Raw genomic sequence first — 12,931 nt, 5'->3', positions numbered from 1 at the left:
AACACGTGAGCAGAGACAATGAGCTATAAATTACAGTAGCTCATTATATAGGTCATGGCATTTCAACAAAACAGAAAATGGCTGCAAATCAAAACTTGATAAGCGCAATGTCGAAAAAATGTTGGGATGTGGAATTCTGGTAATTATCCTTCTCACTGTTTCGCACATTAAACAGGTGACCGTGTCTTACTGTACATTTACTGTAACTGTTTATTCGTTACCGTTTAAACATCTTTCCATAAAAAGACCAACTGTACTCTTTCAGGCTAACAGAGAGGTTTTGGAAAAAAACCTCAGTGAAAAAAAAAAACAAGAATTCCTAATGAGTAAAAGCCTTTTGTTCATTGCTGGAAGTCTAATTACAATATTGAATTGATGTTTTTACTCAGAATTGAAACACATTATCATTTCATTCTATTAATTTCACAGTCTTCTCCTTTGCACTCTGAAATAATATAAATAACGGCGAATAAAACAATGTGTTTATTATCTTTGTATTTCCTAACTTGTATTAAAAAATAAGGCGCGTTTTGTGTCACGTTAGATTAAACTGTATTAATCATTTCGATTCCCATTTTCATTACCAAGCTCTGATAAGCGCTCACAGTCAAGTATCACAGGGCAAGCGCAGAGTATCTATCACTTTCTAACAACATTACCACTTTGTAACCTGCATTGCGACCAAAATGACATTACATCTAACTGCCGAAGGCATCCAGTAAATTAGTAGCGAACGTTCCTTGTCTAGAATGTTTATATTACTTCTGCTTAAAGTCTATAATTTTTTTCCAAGCATGGGAGTTACAAGAGATTCAAGACTCAATTATTATTTAATCAACTTGCAACGTCCATTACTGTGAACGGAGAGATGGCAGCTGTAGTATTGTGATTTAGTGTTGCACTTTTCTTTTCAGTGGTTTATGTTCAGCCTATGTCATGCCACAGGAGATGTTGGTGAAAGCAGAGTCCAAGTATGTACCCACTTGTGGAGTTAATCTGAAGTAGTGGGCTTAATGGATCAATGGATCGGTCTTCCATGTAACCATATTGTGTTCAATATTTAGCACGCGGTAAATTTAACTCGCATACTCATCTAAACCTATTAAACACAAGCGAGTATCTGATCGGGTCATGATGTTTTTGTCCTAGGTTTTCGCTCTTCTGTGACAGTCATTATCCATTTGGGTCTGGCCGTTGTAGGCATGTTTTGTGAACCAGTAATATCTCAACAGAATTCGGAAGCGCAGATCTCATTTTCCAATGGTAGGGCACCTTTTCTGTAACGTTTAAACACCCTCGTTTATTTTAATTCATTTCGTCAGATACAATGTCAAAGTGTTCAGCATTTTATTTATCCGGGGGGATTTCGAGTTATACCTGACTGTGTAGTACTTGCAATTAAAATACAATTAAGTTTAACACAGTTCGCTAACAAAATTGCACTAACACAATCGTAAAGGACTGTAGCAACATTGGTACCTTATATAAATTGTCATGCAAAAGTTAAAATAACTACCTTGACGTTTAGTGTGATATACTGGACGGAAAAGTAGTAACCGATAAAAAGAAAACATCTCCCTTCACAGCATTTTCAAAATAAAATTATGAACAGTATTTTTTTCTTCATTAATTAGATTTAGTAATGTGATGTCTGCTTGATCTGCTATTCTTAGTGACGGTTTTAGCGCCCACCTTTTTGACAGCTATTTACAATAGGCTACCCTATACATATTTACACGCTTAATCCGCTTATGCACTATACTATAATATACCTGCTTATACCTGCGTATGTCAACATCAGTACAGTAAAAACTGTGTACTGCAAAACGCAGCGTACTGCCAAGAATAGGGAAGGCCTGAACATTAATCATAATCACCGCACTCATCAGGGAGAAACTCAGCTGAAAACAGTACTTAAGCAAATAACCTACTCCGTGGCCGCCTTGATGTTTTTTCTTTCTGGGTACATTATAAAACCAGAGCTCTACCTGAGATAAAAGGATTGTTTTAACTAAATTATAGTCTTCAATCGCTATAGATTACAAGATGTGACCGTCTTCTGGAGCATAAAAGCAACTACTAAAAGCTCCACCAATGTTCTTAGAAATGATATAACAATTATATTAAAAACACAATGCTTATTTTCTTGCCTTGATGGGTAAAAACAGATTAAACAGAAATATTCAAAATAAATAATATAAATTAATGTTGGTTTAAACATTTCTTTAAATATCCCATTCATTTTATTTAAAAAATAAGATACTAAAGTTTGCCAAAATATCTGCCTTTTACTTCAAAGTAATACATAGTTGATAGTTCCAGCGACTATTCAACGTTTTTAAAAATATGCATTTATGCGTAAAATGTCAAGCTCTGTCACAATAAAACGAAAACTGTGGAAGTATGAACTTCTGGGCAATAAACAAGACAGTGAATCGAAAAAGGGCTATATAAATTGTAACGCATTATTTTCTCATAAGGCATACAACGAAAAAAAATGAATTTTTCATTTGCTCCATTATGTTGTTAAATTATGCTTTCTATAAGTTTAAATTGACACGCAACGATAAACGAAACATTCCTGTACCACAGCGCTCTCTTGTGTTGCTGCATCAGTTCTTACTGCAAGATCACCTATGAGTCCAAAGATACTTTATTAATCACGTGAAGTTAATTGCAGCAAGAACAATTAAAGTTGTATTTGTTTAGTTAAAAAGGCGGCAGTGGTTATCATTGCTGCCTCGCAGATCTGGGGTCCTTGGTTCAATCCTTGGAGTGCCTTGTGCATGGAGTTCGCATGTTCTCTCGGTGTTTGTATCGTTCTTCTCCAGGTGCTCTGGTTTCCTCCCACAGTTCAAAAACAGGTTGGCTTCTATTAAAAAAAAAAACTGGCCCTGGTGTGAATGTGTGCGTGTTTGTCTGTGGCCTGCACTGGACTGGCATCCTGTCCAGAGAACATCCCGCCTTGTGCTGGGTGCTTCCCAGGATAGGCTCCGGGCCAACATGTCACTGAATTGGATAAGTGATGATGATGTGATGTTTGTATTGATAGCGTAAGTGTACTAGATTTTTTTCTTGTATATATTTCCTGGACAATCTATTTCTGCTAATGTTTTCTTTTCTGCATCGGTTCATGCAAATTTACTTATATTGTGTTATTATTGTTAATTGAAAAGACAACTCTCTACGAGCTTCGCTAGGCTGCAATAGACTGCTGTCCAGTCCATGGTCTCAGTGCGACCTTGCGTCCTGTGTTTCTGGGCCCTCTAGTCTCTAGGGTGTGTCCATACTACGACATTTCTGACAATGGAAAGATGGACTATATTACATGGAGAGTTGAAACTTAATTTTAAAACTCCAGGATTTCCTACAGATCAAAAACAATATCTAGAAATATAAATAACTCCTCCTTTAATACATCTCACTTAAAAAAAACCTGTTGAATCCCTCTTGAAGAATTATTTACTCTTCATTAGTAGATAGTTAAGGCATAAAGAAAGCAGTAATGAGATTTTAAGAGGTTATTACACAGAACGGACCATTAACTTCAGCGATTAGAGAAGCACAGCAGAGTCCTTGAAGGAAAAGGGTATCATGCTGAAAAAAGACAAAGCCATCCTTAATGTATCCAAACAAAGTGACTTATTCTTCCGTGTTTTCAAATGTGTTTCATGCCAACAATAAAGATCTGAAAAATCCATCATAATAGTATTGCGCCGGTTTCACTTGTACCTTTCCCTGTTCTTCTGCGTCCACTACCCGTTTAGTGCGTTCCATTAATCGTGTCCTGCGATTGAATCATTCCCCCTCCAGTTTATCTTGTTCACGCTGTTTCACATACACTGCCTATAGTCTATATACCTCTTTCACAGTTTCACAAAAAACTACTACAATCTAACCTGTCACTACACGTCTACATTGAAGATCAGATTGCAGGTACTTTATTTTGAAATTTTGTACTGCCGCGCACAGCCAGTTGCAGTTCTGTAGTTTTAATATCGGTTACTCATATTGAATTACGCATTCTGCTTCTGTACTGTATATTGTTTCTTAACTGTCTAATGTACAGAATACGGTGTTTCATTCTGTATTCTGTTAGAGATCCCCCATTTTAGTATTGCTCTAGAGATCCTTGCAACTTTATTTTACAGTTATATATGAGTATATAATGTTCTGTTATTTATATTGGACATGTGTTCTACAAGACCTATTAAGGTTCTATTAAAATTAGTGTCCTTAACGAATTTCCGACTTTTAGATGCGCTTCATATCTTTGTAGTATTATAATTTATCGATACTGCTTATATCACTACCATATTCTTTTGTTGAAATGTTTAATTGGAAAAAAACTTTGAACTCGGTCCAAATGTTGTTTTTTTTTCTTTTTCCGAAACTGTAACCTATACCTATATATATATACTGTATGAAACGTTAACAAGACTGACCTGTTCTTTTTCATGTTGGGTTTATTAAACACCTGAAAATAAGGGTCAGAGTTGTCAAACTATCATAAACAGAAGTAACAGATAAATCAAGGACACTCATAAAAGGTAAATAAGTACAACTGGGATGGTATTGTTTCCTGTTTTGGAAAGAGATTTATTTACATGACACCTTAACTTCTGAGAAAAGTAATGATTGGAGAGCCTAAAGTGTCAACATTACAAGTGTTTCGCAATAATTAACCTAGGACATTCATTTTATTTGTTTTACTGTGATGTCCGCTCAGCTGAAATCTGTGGGAACTTAGCGCATAGTGTGAATAAGATCAAGGAGCACAATGTCAGAGAAAGGAAAATACAAGATAAAATACATTGGTAAGTGAATTTTCCATCATGGCATTTTATCATCACAAATGTATTGCACTGTAATTCTGAATCACACTCCTTTGGCTAAAATACATACTGCTGCATTGCTGATCCAAAGCCACTTTGGGGAAAAGCTTCAGACAAGTGAAAAAGTAATAACAGTAATCTAAGCTCTTGTTTACTTGGAAAGAAGTTTTATGCATCTTCTCTGTACACCCTTAGAGTGGCACACTATTGTTTGTTATTTTATGAGCTAGGGAATTTGAATCTCAGAATATTCTCAGAATATTCAAATAATGAGAAGCTTTGACCTTTGTATGATGAGCCACTGTGGGTCTGAACAGGCGTTTTGAAGGTCCGTGTGTTGAATTCAACCTCGTCTGAACGGGCTTAGCCGTGAATACTTTCACACTTAAAGAAGAATGGTTTTCCACTCTATCTGTGTCTTCCAGTAGCATACGCATACCTTTTCATGACCAGCTTGTTGGAATATCGATCATGTTCACTATAAACATCCTCACAATCCTAACACCAGTATGCGAGTGTCTTCAAAATCCAGGCCTTATCTTGAACATCGTTCTAGAGGCTGAACTTATGCAGGGCAGTGGCTGACCAAAATTGTCAAGTGTTATAGTGAATAAATCTCTTTCAAGCTTATCAGATAAATGTCATTTTGTATTGTGCACATGAGCATAGTCGGTGTGATGAAGAGAATATTAGACAATGGTTCCAGTGCACACAACTGTAGAGCAGGGCGTTTCGAGTACTTTGATATTATTACAGTACCATTTTCTGGTTTTATGTGTGTATTTCTAAATCAGATCACAAAAAAGGCTGAATATTTTTTCAAAGCCGGCACATACCTCTAGCATTAATTAGCCACAGCTAGTCCTCTTGGCTATGAACAATTCAATATAAAAATAAGCTTCCAGCAAGCGTCTGTATTTAAGTTGATTTAAAAGTTTCATCCACTTGCTATACTTTCAGCAGAGTTATGAGCACCACAAATCTGGATTTTCACATATTCCCCTGCAATACAATGTGTTATAGCAGATGATAGGAGGAACAATCCTGGTTTGATGTGTAACCTTTTTTGTCCCCTACTGTCACGCCCTCTGCAGCCAGAGGGCGCTCCTTCTCTGTCCTGTCCCTAGTTTCCTGCCTGCTGTCCTTCCGGTCCCTCTCTTTCCCTTGGGCTATATATTTCCGGGTCTTGCACTCTTCCCTCGCTCAGCATTGACGTTCGGATGTTCTGAGACCCGCCTAGCACCAGGGTGCCCCACGTCCGCTCCCTGAGGGCATAGGTTTCTATACGGCATTCCTGAACTCTTTGCACTAATGAGCCCAGGCCTTTTTCCCATCTCGCCGCCACGCGTATGGGTCTTTTTCCGCTCTCCTGCTCCCCACGGTTTGTCCCTTTGGACGTCCGTGACACCTACTCAATCACACTTCCCCAATTCTTTTCAGAATTCACTAAAAATATCATTTAAGAAGAATTGCCAGCGACTGGCAATTTTATGTTTGGACCTTGAACCCTTAGTAAACGTTGAGTTTGTTTACCTAGGACAGAAAAACTGTTAATGTAATTCCGAGTGCTTAGATTTGTACCTTGTGTAATTTTACTTTTATCAGAATATAATTCTTTTTTGCTTGGATTCGTGCCAACACAGCAATAACAGTGAGATTATTAGAATGTAAAATGTTTTATAAAGAAGAACCAAGGTTATTCTTCAAAACACAGATCTAAAATGTGCCAGGTAAAATCTATCTGTTTGACAGGTTGCAGTTGAGTTTATAAGGGAATACTGTAGATGTAAGATGTAACTATTATGTAAGATTACAAACACTATTAGGATTACCCAAACAGAAAATGTACAACATCTTTACAGTTTCAGGAAGCATTAAAGCATTAAAAAGTTTGAAAGGGCACAAAAAATAAAGGAATATCAACATTAAGAGTGTTCATGTATTAGAGTGCTGATTTGTTTGATAAGCAGCAGTGGGGCCTGCTATATTAATTAGGTTTAGTTCAATAAACATATTGTACTGTCTATCATACCAAAGCAATGGAACCCCACATACTACATTTTCAAAGTGCATTGAATTTCTGGAAAATTTCTGAATATAAAAGGCTATAACATAAAATAGTCAAAGTTGTTACATAACATCATGTAAACATCATAATCACCAGATTTCGATGTCAAACATAATTTTAAACCTCATATTAACAAATGGCTTTGCTCCAAATCACATACTGTAGCCACATGTTTCCTAATCTTGAGAATATTAATAAGTAAATAACGCTTAAACTCACTGTCACTAAAACTGGCATGAAATCTGTGCTTTCATTTTGGGATTAGTTTGAACAAAAATGTACTTCTCCAGTTTCAAATTTTGCAGATTTAGATATTAAGTTTAGTTTAGGCATAAGAGAGCTTTCTCTTGTTCCATGTTTGCCAGTTAAAATGTTAAGAAATGAAGAGTGTAAGATGAATAACTTGTCAGTAATATTATTCATGAAAATCAGAGTTTTGGATTTTTGTAGTTTCACCGAATATGGACATGACAGTATTCTCCTCAACACAGACTACTGTAAATGAGAAAGTAACTTTTAATGGTTCAGTGTGCTTTACATATCACAGTTACAAGTGAACAAGGACCTAGATGTTTGTTTTAATAACTGGGGCAGTTCCAAGGAGTTTGTTCAGGTTAATGCTTTACCATAAACACTTCAGTGGTGGTGTGACAGAGGAGAAAAACATGTCTGCAGAATGGGAAAATAAGAGGGGAACTGTGGGGTGTGGGCAGGTGTTGTGTGTGTGTGTGATTGTGTGGAGTGGAGAACCACTTGACTGTGTGATGGCACTTATGAGTGACATGCATTGCCCATGTGCATCTCTGAAAAGCAAACACAGAATTATGGGATCTTGGAAGTGATAACTCACACAGGTTTATATATGCCTTTTCTTTCACCTACTATCTGCCATTTCCACTGAACCCAAGCTGTTGCTTTCAAAGCTGAACTCTTAACCCCATTTCCTCTTAACCCTTATAGCTATCTGCTTGTGAAGACGAAATTCATTTTACAATGTGAAATCCTCAGTGTAGTACCACTCTGGAAGCACTGATTAGTAAATCAGTGAGAAATCTGATCAAGACTGAATTTGAGCACCATAAACCTGACCTTTGGATTTTCTTCATGTGCTGGTGATAGAAACAGTCTACAGAGAGGTCTGCCTTGGTCAACTTTAATAGCTCAAAAACAAGTTCAGAAAAGGTCTGGGTTACATCGATGAAGTTTGCATGTTGTGAGAGTAAAAGACGCAGCAATTTGTTATTTTCCTTGCTCATATTAGTTTGGTAAGGAGGAGAAACGTAAACCGTCTGTTCATAATAGGTGCGGAAAAAATCTTGTGCCCACTTTTTAAAGGAAAACCTGAAAGGAAAAAAAGGTACCTTCGTATTGTTTTAACAAAATTTAATTCAGAATTCATTCACCCTTGCACAAGATGGATGTGGTATGAATGTTTTTGTTCTTTGCATTAGTTATAGAAAGTGCCGTGAATGTATTTATAATGAAAAGTAAAAAAAAATCGAGAAAAAACAAGATTAAACACTTTTAAAAATCACTACTTTTATTTTATTGTCAAACTAAAACTGTCCCTGCTGTCTATTTACACTATACAAACTAGATATGCATCAAGAATATAAAGGGTTTACTTTTTTATTAAATATATACATTATTTATAAATGCTGACATGTAAGCCCAAAATTCATACATATTGTTATTCACTCATTGCCATTTCATTATTTTAGTAGTAGACCAAAAATACAATAAGAAAACAAGAGTTTTTGTGAGAGTACCCAGTTACCCAGGCACCATTTGGCAATTTTAACAAAGTCTGCCCTGGTTCTTTAACATGGTACAGTATGTGTCTGGCAACACAATCTTACATTTTTACATGGACTTTTTCTGCACACTACCGCTCATATCATGACATAAAAACATGCCAAATTGTTCACATTGATTCTCAGATATCAAGTCAGCTAGTCCTTTCTATCAATTCCCTTTCCAGACTTAGGCTTTAACCAGCTCTTCAACCATGACATCAATCATTGCTTGCATCAATTAATAAATAGCTGACAGTCTGTTGTGGACAATGATAGTTCTAATAGATAGCATATTAAACAGCCTGGGATTAAACTTGTTAACCATAAGTAATAAACATTCCTTATCCCCTGGTTAGGAAGCCAGTACAGGTTTAGGTTACAGTACAGGAGAATAACATCAATTCACCATCCTCCTGTAACATGAATATGAAATAAACTAGTATGTAGATGAGGAAATTGTATATATTTTGTTGAAAATTAGGATTTTGAAAAAGTATCATGGTATATTTCGACGTGATACTTGAACACTGACATGACATAATTTGAAATAAGTGCCAGTTAAAGTAAAAAAGGATGGTGCTGTAGAGACCAGACTGAAAGACTGACAGAAAAGACTAGTATAAGCATTCAGTTACTGTACGCCGGTCACTGCTCTGTAACAAAGGATATACTGTAGGGTTTCACCATTAAAACCAATGTCCAGTTGTGAATGTGTTCTTCCTAAAATGGGACTTGCAAGCTGGTGAAAGGGCATACTTGTTTAGGTGAACCACAACTTTTGCAGTTCACAAGAACGCACTTTGAAATGCGGTGAAACTCTCAGACGCACCCACCTCTATAAATTACGAAAATCAACTACTGTACATTATAAACTAAAACATCCACAAATGTGGAAATCAATAAAATACAATAAAAACAACAATAACACAACAATTTTCTTAAGTAGGACTGGGGTTAAATATAAGCAGAGCTCTGGCAGGTGAGTTTAGATAAAACAGTAGGTTGGAAAACAGAAGGAGACTGAGGACAGGATACCCTTCTTTATGTAACTTTATAATGTAGAGTTATACACCAATAATATATATTATAACAGTATAATAATAATATAAATCTTAAATAATATAACCACTTGGTTTGAATAATACAGCAATAAGAAAATGGTGTGTAAGAAATGTTTCAACATTCTGTCTTCAGTGTTGCAGCACCAAAAATGAAAAAAAAAACTTGTTTCTGAGAAGTTTGTGTTCATTTCCTGAATATGGCACTAGTTCAGTTTTGCTCTAAGAAGACAAAGGCTGTCCTTCCTAACCATTTCTTTTCTGCTGATTAAAAATAAAACTACTAAAAACTACTAAGTTTCACATTTTTCAGATTTAATTTTGTTTTCAAGCAAATATATCTAGCCTGGCGAAGAAAGCTAGCTTCTCAGCTCCTAAGCCAAAACAGAGATGGTCTATCATATAGTGTCTGAGAAATGTAACTTATTTTTTGAGAAGCATTTCAATTTTTACAAGCATTAAAATCTGAGAAATATTGTCCATCAAACCTGACAGATAGCTTTAAATACAAAGTATAAAGTGATTTACATGTGTGCAGTATTTGTTCAACACTGCAAAGATTTGCAATTAATATAGTACACATTTTAAATGTATAACCGATTCATACTCAATACTAAAAATTATTTAAAATATGAAATAGCAGTTTGAATACAAGTATCCAAAGCACACTTCAAAGAAGCTTTGTTTTACTTCACTGGATTGTATTTATGAAATGAAGCTTCTAGCATTTTTTACCTCTTTCCTGATATATACTGTTTGATTCACTGTTTGTATGTAACACTAATGTAATTTTCCTGGATTTAATAATAAACTTATATAATATATAATATCTGAAATATCTCAACACTAAGTCATCTTCATTATAGTCTATACTGGATACATCAAACATGAGACAACCTTGAATTTCAACACCTGTTGAAATGAGATATTTCCCCTAAGTAAAATGTAAGTTTAAAAGCCATTTGCAAAATTCATCTTTTCCTTATATAGTATTGCTCTTATTTAACCATTAATAGCTAATTCAAAATTAGTTTTTCTTTTGTTTTGACAGACCTTACTCACTAGAGTAGCTTACACCAAAGGCCCACAATGATGAGACAGTTCAGAGTATATACTTTGTTTGATCAAATGTTTTAGTTTCATTGCCAAGTCAAATCATCAGACACACACACACTCACACCAGGGCCAGTTTTCCCAGAAGCTAATTAACTGTATGTCTTTGGGCTGCAGGAGGAAAACAGAGCACGTGAAGGAACACAGGAAGAACATCCACCCGCCACCTCAGTGCCGAAGCAGAAATGTTAACCACTGCGCCACAGTCCGAACCACAAATATGGCACAAAAATGAGACCGAGCTGCCACAAAATGTGCTTGCTACACCCATGGCAAAGCTCAAAACTCTTTGTTTTCTTGTTGTGCTGAAAACACACAAAATGAATAAATGACAATGTACTCCAGGAAGAAGGATAAGCCATTATCACCTAAATGAGCAACATGGGCCAAACATTCATTTATGACCTTGTTCATGTTTTCTGAAAATAGAATGGCAGTCTAGGAAGCAGATGAATAGAGTACCTGGAATGCCACAGATATTGCTCCAGTACAATTGACTGCCCATTTCTTTTCTATTGCACATTATATTTCCCCAGTCCTACTTACAAAATAACTTATCATTATAGCCTTTATATAAAAATACTAAATAACACTCTACACTCCTAACATTTGTAGTGTATGCTCTGGTATTATAAAACTTAACTGTGCTCTTTCTTTGCCTCTGTACAGTACTAGCTGTAGTTCACAAGGTTCAGGGGTTAGGAAAAAGGTTAGTTCAGGGTAATTAAGGGCTACCGGGGAGAAAGGTTGCAATTTCAGCAAGCCAGCTTGAATGTCTACTTCCGTCATGTTTGCAAGGATGCACTATCCCTTTTCTGAATGTCTGTTCAGTCTCAGCTTTACTCTGTATCTTCAGGCAGAGTTACCTTTGGAATTGCTACAATGGCACCATAGATCTTCCAATGTTAAAACCACTGTTGGCTTTATTGCGTTTACCTCAGCTCCTATTTGCAAGTATTTGCAAGGAGTTTAGATGTCGTCACATGTGTATCAGAAATGATTAAATCGTTGGCAATTAAAAATAGAAAACTAAAACCACTGCAATGTTCCAGTCAGTGTCTTTTTAAATTTCTGTTCTAGTTTCTGTGCTGGAAGTTTTTCTCATTTGAGAATTCATAGAGCTACGTGCGATTTTCAAACTACTATCTGAAGAGGCTCACCAGATGAAATGTTGTCTTTCTTTTTTCTGCTTTACAGTGTAGAAATAACCATTGTTTGTTCCTTGGTGTACTGTACAACTTTACCTAGCTTCTGAATTAAAATGGTAATCACTACCTTCCCAAATCAACGAATCTCTCTTTTAATTTTTGTTTCTCACTTTAACATGAAAAAACAGAAAAGCAAGCAAAAAATAATGTTTTAGGATTCCACATATCAATTTCCCAGAGGAACTAAACTGTAAATTTGCTATCCTCTCTGCCAAATCACATCAATTAATTCTTGTGAACTTAAAGGCAATGGACTAAGAAGGGAGTTTTTCATGAAGTAAATAAAGAATTAATATAATTAAGGATTTCTAACAAGTTCAAGTCATGGATCGGGCTAATCAACTGAAGGCCCTTCACTGAGGTATGGTGGTTCTCATGTGTTGACTTTAACCGATCTGTCCAGGCACAGGACAATAATTAACTGTACACTGTGTGCTGGATCTTTCAACAGCTGAGGAAAGCTTGAAAAAGTCCAGCCCTGGTTGATATTTCCTATCCGAAGAGATGGTGCATCCTCTAAACAGTGACAAAACAGCAACAATTCTTAACCCCCCCACAAACAGGGGTGGGGCCTAATGGCCACCACCAGCACTGTTGCTCCCTGTTGTCCAGTCGATAATGATGAAACTCAGGCTCATTATCATAAAGAGGACTCCCAACCCGGCAAAACAGGCAGCCTGAAAAATGAGAAGAAATAATCAATGAGTAGTGCCTAGAGGGATGTCTCAATGTGCTGTAACATATATTAAAGAGCTCTGTAAATAGATAAACTGGGAGTCGTTTTAAATTGCATATCATCTATGTGTACTCTAATTTTTAGAAACACTTAAAAAAGTGTGATATCTAAGTAGAA

At 36.1% G+C, this 12,931-nt stretch overlaps 1 protein-coding gene across 4 annotated transcripts in view; it reads right to left on the bottom strand.

Moving 5' to 3' along the window:
- Nucleotides 1-8,425: 8,425 nt before the first annotated feature.
- The window catches only part of LOC148661918 (sodium-coupled neutral amino acid transporter 3-like), a 60,408-nt gene continuing 55,902 nt past the window's right edge, over nt 8,426-12,931 (bottom strand). For 3 of the 4 annotated variants that reach the window (XM_088636415.1, XM_088636416.1, XM_088636417.1), the window contains exon 16: nt 8,426-12,755. In XM_088636415.1, coding sequence (XP_088492541.1) covers nt 12,651-12,755 — 105 coding nt within the window. In that variant the 3' untranslated portion in view covers nt 8,426-12,650. The remainder of the gene's footprint in view (nt 12,756-12,931) is intronic. The other variant, XR_015939643.1, reaches the window with a different exon arrangement.

Source organism: Lepisosteus platostomus, chromosome 6 (genome assembly GCF_059453375.1).
Source record: "Lepisosteus platostomus isolate fLepPlt1 chromosome 6, fLepPlt1.hap1, whole genome shotgun sequence".
Taxonomy (NCBI): domain Eukaryota; kingdom Metazoa; phylum Chordata; class Actinopteri; order Semionotiformes; family Lepisosteidae; genus Lepisosteus; species Lepisosteus platostomus.
Note: the sequence above shows the minus strand (reverse complement) of the source record. Positions and strands in the feature narration are given on the sequence as shown.